Here is a 20,461-nt window from a genome sequence, read left to right as displayed (position 1 = left end):
TTCGCCTGCATATCATCGGGTAGACTCGCGGCGTACGATGACGACCAAACAGCAGAGCTGCAGGCCGATACATTGCAATCCCAGTGCACTCCCAGCATTCAATCCGCGAATCCCGTACATATAGAATTAGTAGATAGGAAGGCCGAGTGCAGAGCCTCCTTGCCCCCCTTGGACGCATTACCGCGGTCACCACGATGGAGTTAAAGAACTGATCAAAGACCTATGTCCTCGGAGGCTCCTAGTTCCGACGGTATATCTAAACGCGTTATCAAACTTCTACCAGCCCAACTCATTGTGATGTTGGCATCTATTTTCAATGCCGCTATGAACTGTATCTTTCCCGCGGTGTGAAAAGAAGCGGACGTTATCGGCATACATAAACCCCGTAAACCAAAATAATCATCCGACGAGTTATTGCTTGATTGGCCTTCTCATGTCTCTAGCCAAATTTTACGAGCATCTGCTCTTCAAACGCCCCAGAGACTTATCCAAGGGCATTCTTATCGACAAACAATTCGGATTCCGTGCATATCACTCATGCGTCGTCGTGGCCTAACGTGCGTAGAAGTCGTCGTGGCCTAACGGATAAGACGTCCGATGCATTCGCGTTAAGCGATGCACCGGTGTTCGAATCCCGCAGGCGGGTACCAATTTTTCTAATGAAATACGTACTCAACAAATGTTCACGATTGAGTTCCACGGTGAAGGAATAACATCGTGTAATAAAAATGAAACCCGCAAAATTATAATTTGCGTAATTACTGGTGGTAGGACCTCTTGTGAGTCCGCGCGGGTGGGTACCACCGCCCTGCCTATTTCTGCCGTGAAGCAGTAATGCGTTTCGGTTTGAAGGGTGGGGCAGTCGTTATAACTATACTTGAGACCTTAGAACTTATCTCAAGGTGGGTGGCGCATTTACGTCGTAGATGTCTATGGGCTCCAGTAACCACTTAACACCAGGTGGGCTGTGAGCACGTCCACCCATCTAAGCTATAAATAAAAAAAAAGGTGCATCGCCTCACGGAGCACGTTCTCGTAGGGCTTAACCGACCAAAACCATTCTACACGGGAGCCCTTTTCTTCGACGGGGCAAATCCGTCCAACTTCTAATCACGTTTTTACAGGCTAACCACGGAGCATCGTGTTTCGTGAAAAACGTCGACCTACACGACGATCTAGGCCTCAAACCGATCTGGAAATACATGAAGTCGTATTTGTCGTAAATGCCTTCAACTCTAGCACTAACAGCAGGCTTAGGAACCCCGGTAGCCGTACTGGTCGAACTCGGCAAAGACTTCGACGTGCAACCTAACCTAAACATCAGCCCGCTGAGTTTGTGAGCGAATCGCAATTCCGATCTGGTAGTAGATGCATTCACGAAGCAGCTGCCCTTGAGTTTTTAGGTCTCCTTCGGAGGCGCTCGGGCAGCTGTCTGTTAGCAAATCCCAACTCTTGGCTGAGCATTTACTCGCCCACGTGTCCTAGTGAAACTGGAAAGGCCTTGGGGCGACCAGTAATCCTTCCTTCCTAAAAAAACTCTTCTACACCATGACCAATGCAACGTGTAGTTCGCTTTTTTTTAGCATGGGAGGAATTTCTGTTTGCCTCTGCTTACAGCTTCATCAGGATGGATAGGCAAGCTCGAGGATTCAACCGGGATGAGGCACTTAAGGTGATTTAATCTGATTTTTAAACACAAAAACAAATTGATCAGAAAATCAACCTCCCGCCAAAAAAAATCATAAAACACCACATAGTCTGCCATAGATCCTTGATGTCCATTCACGGAGTCGAACTATAGGAGCATAGTAAATAAAATTAACTTCGTTTCTTTCAATAATTATAAAAAATTTAAACTAAAATATTTCTTCCATTCAGGCGTATTTATTAATTACATTGAAGAAATATTGCTAATCAATCATTTAAGGCGATTTTCTGCTTTTCCTCTTTCGTGTACTTCGCTTAAATCTATATATATAAAAATGAATTGCTGTTCGTTAGTCTCGCTAAAACTCGAGAACGGCTGGACCGATTTGGCTAATTTTGGTCATGAATTATTTGTGGAAGTCCAGAGAAGGTTTAAAAGGTAGATAAATATGAAAATGCTCGGAACTAAATAAAAATAAAAATTTTGTTTTTCCTTTGATGTGTCCCCCGTCGGACGGACTCCTTTTGTTTGTTTTAAGTTTATTTTATACAAAAGTTTAGGTTTTTTATTTATCAATTGGGGCACTACGAAGGCTGCCGGGTCAGCTAGTTATATATAAATTTAATATACGGATTTCATAAGTGGTAAGAAAATTGTTATGGTTTTTAATGAAATGGAAACAAATAGTTAACAGTTTGCGTTTAATGTTACTAAAGAGCTTAATTATTAAAATATTTAAATATTTATTAAAATATTTTCGATTATAAATTATTAATAAACTTATTAAAATATTTTCGATTATATTAATTTTTAGTTAGGATGAAAAAAACAAAGTGATTTTAAAATTTTCAAAGAAGGTTATTATAACGTTTTGGTTTTATCTAAATGATGTAGGAAATAGCAAAATAAAATTTTAATCTAGTGACAGTGCGTATTGTAAGCCCGCTCGAATAGGTACCACCATCTCGCCTATTTCGGTCGCGAAGCAGTTAGGCGTTCCGGTTTCAAGGATAAGACTAAACAAGGGTATATTCATTGAAGATTCGAACTCATATCTCGAATCTGGTGGCGCCTTTCACATTAGAATATCTAGGTATAGCTACCAGTTAAGACCTTACACTGATGAGTGGGCCGTAAGCTCGTTCGACTCTATACACTGTAGACTGAAAACTACACATAATTTATTCTTAGGTATAGTGTTTTATATTAGTAACTCATGATTCAGGGATGCTATCAAAAATAACTTAAGCTGCTTTCAGACAGCGCTATACTATAGTACCATATACTATAGCAGCGTATACTTAACATAATATTAATTATATAGTACAGTACAGTGTGAACATGTCCTCAATGTATGGTGCGCGATATTGTTGTGCTATGAGCTATATACTATATGCTATTATATTATAGCGTAGTCTGAAAGCAGCTTTAAACGTGAAATGAAACAACACAGTATCTAGGTAACAATATATTTTGTCATTTATGACAAACAACAACAGACTACAACATGGATCTTTTTTCAATGAAACATCTGTTCCTAGCAAAAAATATCATATCATGCGATACCAACACATAAATAGGTAGCTATTTGTAGATTATGTTTACAATATATTTAACAGATAAATCCAAATAAATAGAAATTCACAATAAAATGAATCATGTTAAAACTATGGATCTTGAAATTAAATTTTTGTTGGATACACAATCTTCTACATTATTATTGCTGTAATTGGTGTAATAACAGCAACGGTGTTGCTGTTATTTTAATCTCACTCATGTGATCAAATTCTTTTTTTTGTTAAGTTATATCCAAAAAGGTTTTACAGTTACAAGAGTGACTGAGCGATTTCATTAAAAAAGTTTTGTTTGAATCAACCATATTTAAAATTACGTACGTTAGGAAAAACCAAATGCAAAAACAAATGGACGGCATAGAATATTAGGAAATTGTGAACTCATTTAATATGTAATAAAAGAATAATGTTAGAGTATAAATATTCATAATATACATAAAAATGAAATATACTATATAAAGGCAAGTTTGATTAATAAACGGGGCTCCATCTGAATAATTATTCATTAAAAATTATTTTACATACTGTTTATATTCTCTTGAAATGTCAGCGAAGTATATACTTAAAATATTCCATAATGTTAATAAATTTTAACTTTATTATGTTTAAAACTGTTTATGTATGCATTGGCCTGTTCGTATTTATGTTATATGGTCAATTGACTGAAACAGAGGCCGAAAAACGGCTTCATTTGTAAGAATAAAACTTAAGTTAGATACACTATTCACATTAATTAAAATCTAAAAATTAATTACATTATCCGTATAAAATATAATTGAATCTGTGCACAATCGATGTTGCTTACGCGACCCAAAACAGTTTGGGGTGAACGTAGATAGAAACACGATTTTATAAATAGAGACGTTTATCGGTTCATTAACGATTTTTTAACCTGTAGTAACATTCACTTCCTTCCTTTTTTTATTCAATTGAATAGCTCTATAACATTTAAAAATTATATTAGGATTTCTTTAATAGGGATGCTGACTGTAATAACAAAATATGTTTTTATAATGTGAATACTCTTGATGGAAACTTCAACTAAATTATTTTGTATAAATACCTACTAATACTAACTTACCGTAGATAAATAGTAAGTTAGAAACAATAAAGAATATTCTACGTAAAAGCCCCTCAAAGTTTTTTATTGCATTCGAAGAGCACGCAGTTTATCACGATCGCTCGTAATTTGAATCGCTTGTAATTTTATTGAAAGAGTATTTTTTTATCAGTTTTACTAATGCAATTGTACTAATCCTTCTTTTCCAGTCTCGAAGGATGGGTTTACAAATGTTGAAATTGTGAATAGACTTTATATTTTTAAGAAGTTACAAAATGGTATACTGCTTAGCATTTGTTATCAGTACACTCTGGAAAATTACCGTTAGTAAACTTGCGCTTGATTCATATATTATTACCAAATTATTATTTTTACTGGTGGTGTTGTGAGTCCGCACGGGTAGGTACCACCGCCCTGCTTATTTCTGCCGTGAAAGCAGTATGCGTTTCGGTTTGAAGGGTGGGGCAGCCGTTGTAACTATACTGAGACCTTAGAACTTATATCTCAAGGTGGGTGGCGCATTTACGTTGTAGATGTCTACGGGCTCCAGGGACCACTTAACACCGGGTGGGCTGTGAGCTCGTCCACCCATCTAAGCAAAAAAAAAAAACATTTATTTTTAAAATCTCTCGCGAACCAAAAGTCGTCTTTGTGATCTTTGCGACACACAATCGTTTATCTGAACGAACAATCAACTTATTTATTTTCGTTTTCCAACATAATTTTGATAAAAAGGTTTTTATTAAGTCGCTTTCAGTATTATACTTATTAGTAGTTACACGAAAACACAGCATTCATAACAATACAACTATGGTAATACTAAGAAACTTAGGTATAGGGGTAAACATCAAGGTAACATTAATGCAATAAAATGTATTACCAAAATCCAAAACCATTAATCAAATCAATTTAAATCTGAAATAGAACAACAGTTCAGTATCTGTCGGACCGCGAATACAGTTGAATGTGTAAAGATTCCACATTCAATGGCGCCAACTAAAGCTTAGCTCTAGTTTTGTGTACTAGAAGCACATATACGAGCAAAATAACGAGTGTATTTTTAACAAAACACTGTCACTGCTATTGGGACTTGATCCTATGGAAGCGAAGTCAGGGTCAATATTTAATCGACAATGGAGAACATCAAGATTTGTACCATACATTCTATATTCGTTTGTTTTGTATTTCGAACGAATTCGGATTTTGAATTAGCATACAAATAAGATTTCAAAGCTCGTGTCTTAAACAAATCCTCTATATTTACGTCTATCTATATACGCCAAAAAAAACTACTTTAAATGTGTGAGACTTGTGCAGAATCTCTCTCTATGAACTATTTTTAATTAATTTTTTCTTGTGCATATATATTAAGTAATTTTGAATGGAAGCGCCAAACAGAAATCTTAGAAATTTTATTTATCTTCCAATTGTAAAATCAAATTTTACCTGCAATTCTCTCGATAGCGCCCCTGTTTATTTCATACCATTAGTATTTCATAGTAAATGGCATCATACTCGCAGTTGTAATATGAAATTAACAAATATGGGCGTTTAAGTAAGTTTTAATTAGTGAATGCATTAAAAAAAATATTAATTTTAAACTTCGGTTGGAATATAGTCAACATCCCTATTTAAAAATTGATTCTAATGGCATAATTCATTTAGCGATTAGTGATGTAGCTCGATTATATTATATAGCTAATTTTATTAATGTATACAACGATAGTAATGTACCTATATTTTGCTGCAGTTTCTGTAATATTTCACTGTACATTTAATTAATGAGGGGTTGTAAAACGCTTTTGGCACTAACTTCAATAATTATATTATTTTTTACAATACATTGAAACACGATATTTACAGCTTACGAATCAGTATATTTACAGCAACATATGTATTAATTAGCTCAAAAAAGGAATAGTATTTCAAGACTACAGTGCGCTTAGTGCCCCTACGTTCGCCGCTAGGAGTGCTGATCCAACTCCATACAAATTTGAGTAAACTTTTACGCGATCGAGAAGTTAAAAAACTCGCACTAAGCACACAGATGTAATAATACACAGAGCATGAAACATCTTTACATAATACGAATAAATACGAATATATGGAACGTGTACAATATCTATAGCTGTATGTAATTTTAAAAAGCTTTAGTATATACCCACTTTAATTACATTGGGGAACGCAGTCATATTAAGTTAAAATATAGTTCATAATAGCCTAAACAATTATTGTTTTCCAGATTAGATGTTACTTCTAAATGATTTGTATATAAATCTCATTTGGGTGCCGAAACAGTACATTGATTCTAATATCTAAAATAACATTTGATTATATTGCACACATTCACTTATTTACTACCTTTTTAATTATTAGAATGGGCTAAAATCCCTCTCCGCCAAATTTTCGTAAACTCACCGCAAAACTACCTAATGGAATGACAATGTAAGACGCATGATTAGTGTCAGAACTCGCTAAGCAAACTAGGAAATTCATAATAATATATCTATTTCCACACAATTAGCAAAGATACATTTGAATATTTAATTTAAAGTTTGAATACAATTAATTTAAAATCATTTAGATCCTGAATGTTTCTGCAAATCGTTTATAAGTTAAGTTAGAAAGTAGAAAGTTTGCTTAGGAGCGCGTCACGTGCTGCAGTCTGCAAGCTCTGCTCTACTGATGACGACGATGATGTAGCGCTAAGGCTGCTCAGTCGTGACTTCGGTTATATACCAGCACCATTAGCTCATGCTATGATTGATGGCGTGGTGGATATCCGCGTTCACGCAAACAATAGAATCGGTACAACGAGCTGGGATGAGTGGCTCGTGAACTCCAAATCAACGTTGATGGCACACGGATGACGTGACAGCTCGGTGTGGCGCAAGCACTGATCGACCACTACTGACAAACTACCGATGTGAACATGGAACGTTTTCAATAGTGTGATAGATTCCTTTCCATAGCACCAATGCCGTTCGGTAAAACAGCGCGAATCCTTGAAAAAAAAATGGCTTTCGTGAGAGATTTCTGAAACTACTAATTCTATTAAAGTTAGTTTTGGATCGACTATCGAACGAATTTAAACTACCTGTTCGAGATCGTGATCGATGCGTGAAGATTTTAGGATGAACTTATCGTTATCGGTAAAAGAGAGATTCTTTATAAAATTCAGTCGCTGACTACTTTTAAATTTCTTGATTTCTTTATTCTAGAAAATATTTAACAAAATTCACTTCGGCCCGTCCAAAATTTGTTCCGTTAGGAGACAGGAACCGACTTAGTTTACGAATTAGAACATTCGGGGCAGTGAACATTGCAAAACTTCCTAAAATTTTGACAATTCTTCTAGATCGAACCAATTTTTCGCCTCCCTTGTGCCATTAATTTTGCATAGCCTACTGATTTACCTGCATCGTATTTTCGCCATAGTTCTCATATCAGTCCGTTGCAACGTCATATTATTTGAAATATGGCATGTTGATCATCATCGTTATTCCGATCGTATGACATCCCGTAGAGCGGAACACGCTTTCATTTTCAACCACAAATCAAACACGACCTTTACCTTTCTGCTTTTCAGTTTAATAAGCTTATCCGCAATACAAATTGTTCTTCTATTTAGTTTGAAGATAGGAATTCGGATAGAAACGTAGGGTAGGATCGTGTTGGGTTCGTATGTTGTTGAAGAGCGCATTTAGAAGAGCATGTGGCAGCGCAGGTTGGAGTTGGCTATTCCGTGGTGTGCGCGGTGAGGTCGACCCCCAGAATCCCGCTGCCCAGCGGGACCGGTGGGTCGCTGGCGGGGAGGGACAGTAGATGTTAGGCCTCCAGAAATATTAAAGCTGTCGGCTTCGGTTCCAAGTTCGACTTTTTTGCTTCCACGACGAGGAACTCGATCTCCTATAAATAACCAAAATCATCCTTAACATTTTTGACATATGATATGGTCAAGTATTGAATTGCGTTTTTTAAATGATGATAATACTAATATAGCACAAATCTGTACGAGTATATTCTACATAATTCCTGTTATTAAATATTGTGTAATGGTTAAACAATGGATTTTTCTAATAAAAGGTAAATGAAGGCTGTCAGTGCCATAAAATGTGGACTTATGAATATTGCAAGAACCTGGTACGGCAAATTGTTATTGCTTGAAATGTTACTTGGCATTCTCAGACAGACAATTAGATCGGGGACCGAATTTTAATTCGGGGATCGAATAATAATTTATAAGAAACGTTGTCAGCTCGTAAACGCAACCTGAAATAATATTAAAAAATAACAGGTCTTAGAAAATTGATAAAATACTGTCTGAATTCATAGAAGACAGTTAATTAGTAAAGTGCGACTCGGCCCTGCGCTGTTTTTTATCTTTCTAGCATCGACCATACTAAAAAAACTCCAAGTCTCTTTATTTATTTTTTGTCCCAATGAACACATTATTAGCGTGTCTGTCATTGCACCCGAACCTCGGTCAAAGCACTGCTGATAGTAAAGCTTCTTCTTAAGCACCGTGTGTGAAGGAGATAGAAATTTTGGCACAGCAAGATCATTACAAATTCTAATGACGTATTAACGTTGAGGAGGCGAAAATCTCTGAAAACTTACTGTGATTTAAATAAGTCGATTAAAACTGGTAAACCTCCTCCCGTAACGCGTAATGTCCAGATAAAATGGTAATTATGAAGTTTAACTTCTCGCAGTAGTCTTCGGTGGTAGAAGGTGAAGTAGTGAACGAGAGTGTACTCACTGGTTTATCTCTTTGCGCGAATGATTCTGCAATAAGTCGCGCTACGTCCTGATGTTGCATGCCCTCCACGCGGTGTCCATCTACGGCCAAAATCAGCTGGCCCACCTCTAGTCCTCCAGCCTCGTATGCGGCTCCATGTTCCTTTTGGTATTTAACATAAAATACAGTATTAAAAAAATTTAGAGCCATTATAAAGTGTTAATAACAATTATATCGTAGTATCAGATCAATTGCTGAGAATGCTGCGGTCTGTTATTGTATTTCATCTTTAAATTAATATGTACGTGAAGCAAATACTTTGTACCCCTTTTTACGAAAATTGCGTGGACTCATGAAAATTAAATTTTTCACACTTTTAGTTTATATAGAGAAGGAGTGCAGAATCCTGTTGTTTTTTTATTGGGCATAAAAATACTTTAAATCAATAAAATAAAAAATTACACACAACACCATGTATTTAACACACACACACACACACCCATATATCTTTTGTTCATTGTTAAAGTTTGTGGTCCAATTGAGAATAGATTAATATTGTTTGTCTTCAATATTATATACCTAACTATAGTGTAGCCTTGGCGAAATTTGTTATTATAGAGGTCTGTGATAGTCTTATAATTTAAATTAATTATAGTCAAATTTCGACTACCTACCGGACGACCATTAGTTACTATTATTGTTGTCTCGGTCTCGGTAAAATTTTATTCTCATTATTTCAATAATGACACATTGCCGCTAAATAAATCTATTTCAATATTATTTCCATAAAGAGGTGAAGGTATGATGAAGTTTTCTTATTTTTTTGTTGCTTAAATGTGTGCAACTGCGCTCGGTCCACCTAGTGTTAGGTGATTAGGTGATTACCGGAGCCCATAGACATCAACAGCGTAAATGCTGTCACCTACCTTGAGACATGAGTTCTGTTCTCAGTTTCACAGTACAACGGTTGCCCCGCCTTTTTAATCGAAACGTATTACCGCTTCACGGTAGAAATAAGCAGGGTAATGGTACCTATCTGTGCAGGCTCATAAGACGCCCTACCACCAGTAATGACGCAAATTATTATAATCGCAGGTTTAATTTGTGTTAAGTACATGATGTTTTTCTTTCATCGCTGAAGTTATTCGTGAGCATTTGTTAAGTATGTTTTTCGTTAGAAAAATTGGTAACAGGTTGCGGGATTCGAACATTGGCACATGCGCATCACTCAATCACAATGCACTGGACGTTTTACTTTGTTAGACCACGGCGACTTCATAAGTCGGCGAGACGACGCGTTTGTATAAAGATATGCATTGGGTTCAATGATGAAATTTCGTAAAGAAAATAAATAGTACGTGTTTCGTTAGTTTATTAATTTATTTTTTTGAGGTTAATCGTAAAACAATAAGGAGAAAGGAGGTTGTTCTTTGTATTGATAAACTTACATGTATATTTATAATTCGAGGTAGTGGATGTTTGGTGTTAGCGCCGCCTTCTATCGCTATGCCGAGTATTGGTTTAGTCTTTTTAACGGTGATGTGTAAGTTTCCGTGGTGGTCCGATACGACCCTAGCTGCTCGACTTTCATCGGTCTGCTGATCTCCGTGCTGTAGACGCTGCATTGACTGATGCCTTCGAATTCCTCCTCGATCATCAATCAGAGCATTGCCTTCCTCCTTCATGTCGAAGCTCCGAGACATCTTATGTGCTAGCTCCTGAGAGATAATGAAAAACATAATTGATTCATACGTTATCATAAAATACAGAATATTCTTAAGAAATAAATAATTTAATTGAAGAAAATATGTACAGAATGCAATTAACCCTATAAAACTCCTAGTACTAAAATACCACATCCACACTAAAATTTGTACCTCTACGTTACTATGAAGAGCAATTTCAATTCAGCCGCTAAGTACGAATATTGTTCTAAAGTACTGAGATGTAGCTAAGGGGCAAAGGGCAGTTGGACGACACATCCCTTATTCCTGGTCAGTAAGACAAAGCAGGAACATTGGCTGATGGACGCAGACACGCCCTTCTGCCTCTCAGTTACAGTTAATTAATTAGTAGAGATATAAATGTATTGAGAAGCTGTACGTGAGATGTGTGCTGGAGGCTCAGATTTCATGCGTTTCGATCACTCGGTGGCGTGGTTTCAATTGATATTTGTGTTTAACAACTGTCGTGTATTCATGGAGAATTTCCGCCTATCTACCAAGTAGATTCAATAATTTTGAGCAATTTAATAAAGGCCTCAGATGCAGTTCAACCTACGAATTAACCCATCGTGAAACAAAAGCAAGAAGATTAATTTTTTTCTCTGCACAAGTAGCCACCATGCGTTAATTTCATCGCATAACCAAAAATAAGAATAAATAAAATGAAATTAAATTTACTCGTTGTTTATTAATATTTAAATAAAGGAAAATATTATGTTCGTCTTAACTAATTTTCATGCATCAATTTAGCTGGATTTATTGATGACCTAAGAAGTTATTACCTCTACGGGCTAATGAATTTAAGAAATCGTAATGAGAAATCATCAAAGTGTGCGACACTACATTGAAAAAAAAAAGAAATGAAATCAAAATTTAGGCGATCAAATTAACACCGAAATAAAGTGCAACGATAAAAGTGAAAATATAATGTAATCAATTGTTCTAACACCAAGCAATTGTTTTGTCTGTGAAGCGAAAAATTTCCGATGAAAATTTCCAATCGATTTTTTTTTTAGTTTCGTGCAAATGTAAAGAATCGTCAATGTGCTATAGGACAGATCGTTGGTCAGTCAGGCGGCGAGGCCGGGCCACTTACTAGAGGTCGTCCCCAGTACCATGACTTTACTTTCTGCGTCCAGCCACCGAGTGATGAGCGCAGCCCCTCGAGATAGCCGCACTGAAACATCACACTCACTCAGGACCAGATAACTAGTCGATGCGACACTCTCTGCTCTCCTATGTTATGCTGTTCCTAAAACCACCCGTTTCCATGTCTTTGATGTTACAGTGACGCTCAAGCTAGTTAGCGTATAATCTACTATAACATAACTGTCATGTTTTTCGAACGATTTTTAAAATACAAGCTATTTAATCGTCTTTATTTTAAGAGAAAATTAGTTCTAATAACTCATCGTTAAGGTACATACCTTACCTAACATACTATTAGTTATTATTATTCTAATATAAAAATAGCGATATCTAATCAATTCTACTGAGCCATACGATTAGGAGGATTGCAGACATTCAAACCCTTTGATTTCGAAATATCAAAATAAAAGACAAATATTATCCATATATAAAAATACGTACCTGATCCTAAATGTATCGAAATTTGTGTGCGTGAAACAATTAACACAATAAATTCAATTAAATATGCATTTTCTATTGCTGTCTGATGTCTTTATATCTTTATTAATGGAAACAGAAAAAAATGCTTTTAATGTCAACATAATAATCCTTTTTTGAATTCATAATGTCAACAAACTTTTTTACAACATATTTTGTTGTTTCCGCCAGTCAAAAATCGTGTTGTTATTGCGTACAATTTTCATTATTTATCCGGACGAAAACAACTCGGGTAGTCGTAAGTAACGCAAGTGCGACAGTGCGTCTCGTTAGTGTCGTTACTATAAATAAATGCGATAAGATCAGGAGACATCGTTCTACGCGCACACACTCAATCCACTCCATACAGATGAAGTATCACTATTATTTTTTATCTGATATATATACTACCATATGTGAATATTCAATTACATAACTCAAAGGGGAAAGCCTTTAAAGGAAAAACCTGTATTACATGAAATTCTCGATTTTAATTACTATCTAGTACTAGTATTTTTTTATGGACACTGAAATAGAGCGCTTCCAAAAAAAGCGTTAGGTTTTTTCTTTCAATTAGAGCAATCGTATTTAACAGATATCACTCAAACATGAGTTGTATTATTATATTCAATTGTCATTGCTATATTCAACGGCAATTTCAATTGTTATATTCAATTGCATCTAGTGTTTAGTTTAGTAAAATGTCTACTTTACATTTCCACTTTATATTGAGTGATTGAGTACGAAAATGTAACCCCTTTTCTTATTGTGTGTTTAATTGGAATTAACAAATTGCTATCACTAGACAGAGCGCTTTAAGTCTTCGTGAGGTTCGTCGTACACCCTTATGGGGGCACGAGGCGGGCTTCAAGACAAACCCAACTGTCCGGGCAAGCTTTACGTGGCTAACGGTGATTATAGACACCACAGCTGTAATGCCGCTGCCCGTTGTCAGACAGAGACATGAGTTCGAATTCTAAATAGACTTGTATTAGAATTGTCCTACTTTTCAACCCAGAACGTTTGGCTACGTCACGGTATAAATTAGTACGTTTGTGGTATCGTAAAATATTAATTACATGACATTATCGCCGTATTGCGGCAGTAGTTCGTGAATGCATGTTTAACTCCTGTCATGGTATTTAAAACTCAGTATAGTTACATCTATTAGGCGTAATATCGGTTAAGACATACGTACTATTTCATAACAATAAAGCATCGCTTGCAGTTTGACGGTGTGGTTTGCACCTGAGGTTGGAAATGCACATTTATATACACTAGAGGTCCCGCAGTAGTCGAATTTCGACTATAATTAATTGGAATTTATTAATAATATCACAAATTTCACCAAGACTACACTATAAAAAATATTAACAAAAACAAACAATATTTAATATATTCTCAATTTGACAACAGACGCCAAGAACAAAAGTTTGACAATAAATAGTATGCATGCGTGTGTGCGTCAAATACATGGTATGTAGTGTGTGTAATTTTTTCTTTATAGATTTAATGTATCTTTTATGCATTATTTTAAAAAATATTAGCATTGTGCACTTCTTCTCTATATTCTCTATAAGTGTGGAAAATTTCATACTCCTCTGTCCGCGCAATTTTCGTAAAAAGGGATACAAAGTTTTTGCTTCACGTATTAATATATAGATATTTTAAACGACAAAGTCCACTTTGTCAGTTGTTAATCATCGGTGTGAGAATAAGTCGTAATAATTTTAGGTAATGTTAAATATGTGGCCTACCTAATCTCCATCTATAATTATGAACATGTAAGGTACATTAGTTAGTGTTATAAAGGCCGTAACGGTGTGCCTCGCAGAGATTACACGTGCTAAGTTTTTAGGGCGTGACGTGACGTAGATGATGCTTAGGATAAACATCGTGGATACATAGGATATATAGAATACGTGGATACGAATAGAAACGTGGATATATAGAAAATAGGATAAACATTTGTAGTCATCGTGGCCTAAAGGATAAGACGTCCGGTGCATTCGTGTTGAGCGACGCACCGGTGTTCGAATCCCGCAGGCGGGTACCAATTTTTCTAATGAAAAACGTACTCAACAAATGTTCACGATTAACATCCACGGTAAAGGAATAACATCGTGTAATAAAAATCAAACCCGCAAAATTATAATTTGCGTAATCACTGGTGGTAGGACCCGTTGGGAGTCCGCACGGATAGGTACAACCACCCCGCCTATTTCCGTCGTGAAGCAGTAATGCGTTTCGGTTCGAAGGGTGGGGTAGCCGTTGTAACTATACTGAGACCTTAGAACTTATATCTCGAGGTGGGTGGCGCATTTACGTTGTAGATGTCTATGGGCTCCAGTAACCACTTAACACCAGGTGGGCTGTGAGCTCGTCCACCCATCTAAGAAAAAGAAAAAAAACATGGCTTGAAGGATTTTCTGTAAGTCGTAAACGTATATCAAAATCGCTTTTATCGTTTAATTCAGATTTGTCTCAATTACTTACGTCGCCCATCGTCTGCGATAGCTGAATCTGTGATAATTCATATAAGTATTGTAAAAAAAATACGCGACTTTTTATGGCTTCTAATGTTATCAATTTTCTTATATTTTTTCATTGTTCAGTAATGTGAGTGAAGATCTGTATGTAACCATACTAGCTACTCTGCATGTAGAAGCCTCCGCATCCACAGTTATAATTGTCGCGAACGGTAAAAATCTATTACCATTTGAATTTCCAATGTACATGTTATTACTATCTAGGCCGAAAATCCGTTAAACTATTTGTAGAAAACGAACTACCATTAATAATTCTCTTTAAAATTACAGCTATGTCATTTCTCGCTGTGGTAAGATACAATATTTAATGCCACATAGTTTGGAAAAATATTAAATATATATTTAATATTTTTCCAATTTAAAGTTGGAAGCGTTTAAAGTTGTACATATATATGTACAACTTTAAACGCTACCTATTTACTCATTATATGTATTATGAATCGACATGAGGAAGTGTTTGTTAACTATTTCTGCAGCGAAGCATTCATACATTCTTTTTCCCTACCTAATCATTGGTATCCTAAACAGCTATTCCAAAAAGCGCTATATGGTGTGTGATCCTCATGGGAAACACTTGCTAACACTAGCCCCATGAAGAGCAATGCTTTTCTGAATGTACCACCTAATCGAAATCGCGACCCACTGAGTAAATCCGACAAGAAATTCAGTGGATTATGTTTATGCGCTACGTTGCACGTTGGACTCTTCGTCACATTCGACGAGAACGTAAAAGGGCCGAGACTGGATCGAGAGGGTTTATAGAATAATGCATTCTATCTTTCTATTTTAGCCTATTTTTCGATAAAAGCTTTTCTTGAACATATTTTTACCATTCATTTCAAATAGAACGAAGAGAAACTATTCATTAATTCGTTTGTTCGACAGTAAAAAGCTTAGAATAAACCGAAAACTAGTTTTAATTATATTTTCAGCTCGCGTAAGCCGAAAAATACATAATCAGGCAGGCAATGTGAAGGTTGGGAGGGTGGAGTCACAATAGGTGAAATTACATTATCAAACCTCCGCTACACAAATGACATCACACTTCTTGCTGCAAGTGAAAAAACCAAAGTAATGATTGTAAATCGTACCAACAGCGGCAACAGCCTTGAACTACCGGGAACGCTGAACCTTGACATCGAGAGCGACTTCGTCTACCTTTTTTTTTTTTTTTTTGGTCAGGAGGAAATCGCCGGACTTCCGCCCTCCACTGGGGACGGCGGGCGGAGCATGTCGGAGTCGAAACGACTAAAACCTCCTGTCGCTCAACAACCAACGTCCAAACCTCACATGAGACAGAACTCATGAAAAGGCAAAGGGGGGAAAGTGAAGTGTTTAGTGCGGAGCACATCTCTCCCATCACCCTTCCCCTCGGGACGCCGGACTGGCGGTCGTCGGCGCCACGACCACCAGCCCTCTCGGTCGGCAGGCTATCCGGAGCCCGCCTAGATGGCGCCGGTTAGAGTGAGCTATCCTACGGAATACCCCGCTGGGTCAGAACCAGCGTGGGTCGAGGATAGCCGGCCTTCCATCACCCGTATGCTCTTGCGTAAAACGCGTGCAGAGCAGCTTGCACGACGTCTTCTTAGGTCCCCCTCGCCGGTCCCCAGACCGACATATGAGGGGGACCCGAAACACTTAGAGGGCCAGGGCTTGGGCGAGGTCCGCCTCCCTGGCCCCCGCTCGACGGCGGCGGGCTTGCGCGTCTCTCACGCGCCCCGCCGCCTCCTTCTGCGAGATGGTGCACTCGCAGAAGTCGAGCATCGCCTTCCACGACTCGTCGTCGCCGAGCATCGATGCCACAACACTCGGCAACGACAAGTCGGTTCCTATTTTTGCGACGAGGACACGGCGCCACCCCTCCCATGCGGGGCAGGCGACGAGCGTATGCTCTGCCGTGTCCAAGTCGCAATCACAATGGTGGCACTCTGCCGTCGGCTCGGCTCTGATCCGGTGCAGGAACTCACCGAAGCAACCATGCCCAGTGAGAACCTGCGTGAGCCGGTAAGTGAGGCGTCCTCTGTCACGATTCACCCAATCCACAAGGACTGGGCGAATCGCCTCGACGGTCCTACGACCAGCCGAAGGATCGGCCAGCCGCCTGGACCATGATTCCAGCACGGACCGCCGAGATTGGGCCCTCCGCGCTCTGACCACACTGGGGCTGGGACGCGCCACGCCCCGGGCACGAAGGTCAGCCCGCCACTGATAATCAGCGGCGAGTGCCTCCGCTTCCAGAACCCAAGGCGGCGTCCCGGCCAGTACACACGCCGCCTCGAAGGAGATGGTGCGATAACCACGAATGACCCTGACCGCGATGGTGCGTTGCGGCTTTTGCAGCAGCCTCGCCACCCCCACGGCCAGGGACTGGCCCCACACGGGCGCCCAGTATAGGGCCATTGATCACACCACTCCTGTATAGAGACGGCGCGTCACCTGGTCAGGCCCCCCGATGTTGGGCAGAAGCCGGCTTAACGCGCCGGCCACCCCCAACAAACGAGGGACCAGGTTCTGAAAGTGAGCACGGAAGGTCCAACGACTGTCCAGAATGAGGCCGAGATACTTCAGCTACACCCCGACCCCGATACGGACGCCTCCAACCACGATATGGGCATCGACAGGTGGCACTCTCCGGGGCCTGTGAAACCACATAGCCTCGAATTTACTGAGCGCCACGTCGAGGCCCAATCTCCTGATTTTGCCGACGACATGCGCCACCCCAGCGGTGGCAAGACGGGCAGACTCAGCAAAACTCCCTCCCCGGGCCACGACCAACGTGTCGTCTGCGTAACAGATTACGCTCAGGCCCGGGAGGAGGGCACCCCTCAGCACCCAGTCATACCCGATATTCCACAAAAGAGGGCCGAGCACCGACCCCTGTGGAACACCGCGCACGACCGGGAACCGGTGCACGATCCCACCGTGTCCGGTACATGTGACCGATCTGTCTTCCAAGTAGGAACCCACCAGCCGGCGAAGGTAGGGGGGCACTCCGTGTCTTTCTAGCGCCGCCCCTATCACGGACCAGGGCAGGGTGTTAAATGCATTGGCGATATCGAGTGACACCGCCAAAGCCACCCCGCCCCTGGAGATGGCCTCCTCCGAGAGGGCCCGCACGCGAAGGATCGCGTCCACCGTTGAGCGGCCCTCTCGGAAGCCATACTGTTCCGCCGACAGATCGGGTCCCACCCCGACCAGATGCTGGATGATGCGGGCCGCCAGAATACGTTCCAGCAGCTTGCCCACCTCATCCAGCAACACGATGGGACGGTACCCGTCTGCCCGTCCTCCACGATGAAGGAAACCGTCCCGACTCGAGGCAAGAGTTGTAAAGCCTCAAGAGTCGGTCCCCTAGGGCACCAAGAGCCAAGGCCCAAACCCGGCCCCGTCTACCTAGGGTCTAACATTAATAATACAGGATCATGCGAAAAAGAGATATGTAAACGTATAGGGATGGCCAAAAATGCAATGTCCCAGTTGCACAAGATACGAAGAGACCGTAACATCTCGCGAAAAACTAAAACCAAATTGGTGAGTTCGCTAGTTTTCTCCATATTCAGTTATGGAGCGGAGACCTGGACACTGAAAAAGACTTATCACTATGTTGTTTTTTTTTTAAGGGAAAGACTAAGCAGTTGTCGCAGCCTTCATAGTGTACTGGAATTCTTCGAACATATTGCTCGTAAAGAGGGTCACAATTTTGAATAGCTGATGGTGACACACAAGGTAGATGGCAAACGTCCCAGAGGACGCAGTCCCACGAGATGGTCGGACCAAATACGATCTTCTCTGAACATCAACGTCCACAATGCCCTTCATGAAGCTAAGGATCGCAGCAGATGGAGGGAAATCGTACGGGAGAAACTGATGCAGCGGGGGAATCACGACCCTCAGTAATGAGGAAAACGACGCGAGGAGGAAGAGAAAACCGAAGAAAATACTAAAATTTTTGCATAGGTGTAATGTAAAAGTAAAATGGGAGTCGAGCCGTCAGTGAAACTCCTTGTAATGTCGAGTCTCACAAAGCCTACATTACATTTCACTTTTACCAACTGCGCTGAGTACGCTTGACTAATCGCTGTAAACGTTTGATTTAACGAGAACTAGCTTTCAATTTGTCCAATATAAGTATTACTTACTTGATGTTTTTTTAAATACGATATTTCGTACTTGTGTGTTTATATACTTGAAATTTTATCAATTTCAATATTGTTTTCCCTGTGGTTTTTTCAGAAACGTTTCAATTGTTTTACTTACTGTTCTTTTCGTATTTTTGACAGCAAAGTTTCCGAAGGTAATTTTTTGTATTCGCAGGCAATTTCAATAACAACTAAATATTTATTTTTATTTTAAAGGTATAAGAGCCATTTGAACTCGTCGTGGCCTAAAGGATAAGACTAAGACGCATGGTGCCTGCGTATCGAGTGATGGGACTGTATCGGTGTTGGAATCCCGCAGGCAGGTACCAATATTTTTAATGAAATACGTACTTAACAGATGTTCACGAATAACTTCGGCGATGAAGGAATAACAGATGATAGGGAGTCTTGTGAGTCCCTATCGGTAGGGTTTTTTTTCGTGCTGGGTCCGAACCTCCTACGAGGTTCACGCGCCTGGGTGGCGCGCAGGATATGAGGGACTGGTCCGTGACTGCCCAAGGATGATCGGTAGGTACCACAACCACGCCTCTTTCTGCCGTGAAGCAGGAAAGCATTTCGGTTTGAAGGGTAGGGCAGCTGTTGTATTATAAAACTCGAACTTAAGCTCCATCTTTTACTTCTCAAAGACGGTGGAAGCATTGACGTTGTTGATGTGTATGGGTTCCAGCAACCACTTAACGTCAGGTGGGCTGTGAGCTCGTCCATCTATCTTAAAAATAAAAAGCCTCTTTCATCTAGTCGCAAATATCTGGCTGCCGTCACTTACGTAAGCGAAACCAAAGCGATCCTTACCATAACTTGCACTTACCTCATTTGAATAGAGGAGGTATCTCATTAGAATACTTAAGCGGGATTACCGTTCCCTTTGAACTCGGGTCAAACTTTCTGATTTGCTAAAACTTCTAAATAATTCGACTCGCTTTTGAAATTGTTTTTTACAGCAATAACTCTAGTTACAATTATTTATAATTTTACGTGACATTCCGAATAGCACACAATGGAAAATAATTCAATGGTTTTGTAGATAGGATTTCTGTCTTTACCGACTCAACCTGCGATAATAAAGTTCAATTATGACTATTTCGGAAGCAGTCATAGACAAAAACCGTTTTTGGTGGCTATGTTCGACAAAACACTTTAATCTAATCTATAAGACAGTAAAAATATAAACCTACAATATGACAATTGACAAAGGGCTAAATAAAATTCGATGGTTCAAATTTTTGGCTGAAAAAAAATGGAAAATAATATTATGTGGGACGAGAACTGAGCTTGCTTTCGACGTTAATTAAAATATTGGTTAAATGTGAACTCTCAATAAAGCTAGTCATTTCTGTGGATAAATTATCGGGCTTGGGCTGTAACATAATAATTGTGTCAATAGACCAGACACTAAAATA

At 39.3% G+C, this 20,461-nt stretch overlaps 1 protein-coding gene across 6 annotated transcripts in view; it reads right to left on the bottom strand.

Moving 5' to 3' along the window:
* Positions 1 to 3,101: 3,101 nt before the first annotated feature.
* The window catches only part of LOC101740884 (whirlin), a 100,412-nt gene continuing 83,052 nt past the window's right edge, over positions 3,102 to 20,461 (bottom strand). For 4 of the 6 annotated variants that reach the window (XM_038021923.2, XM_062668285.1, XM_062668283.1 and 1 more), the window contains 3 exons: positions 10,472 to 10,741; positions 9,045 to 9,185; positions 3,102 to 8,191 (listed from right to left, as the gene is read on the bottom strand). In XM_038021923.2, coding sequence (XP_037877851.1) covers positions 8,111 to 8,191; positions 9,045 to 9,185; positions 10,472 to 10,741 — 492 coding nt within the window. In that variant the 3' untranslated portion in view covers positions 3,102 to 8,110. The remainder of the gene's footprint in view (positions 8,192 to 9,044; positions 9,186 to 10,471; positions 10,742 to 20,461) is intronic. The other 2 variants (XR_009973001.1, XM_062668286.1) reach the window with 2 other exon arrangements.

The sequence above is a fragment of the Bombyx mori genome, chromosome 4 (assembly GCF_030269925.1).
Source record: "Bombyx mori chromosome 4, ASM3026992v2".
Classification (NCBI taxonomy): Eukaryota; Metazoa; Arthropoda; class Insecta; order Lepidoptera; family Bombycidae; genus Bombyx; species Bombyx mori.
This window is presented reverse-complemented; position numbering and strand designations above follow the sequence as displayed.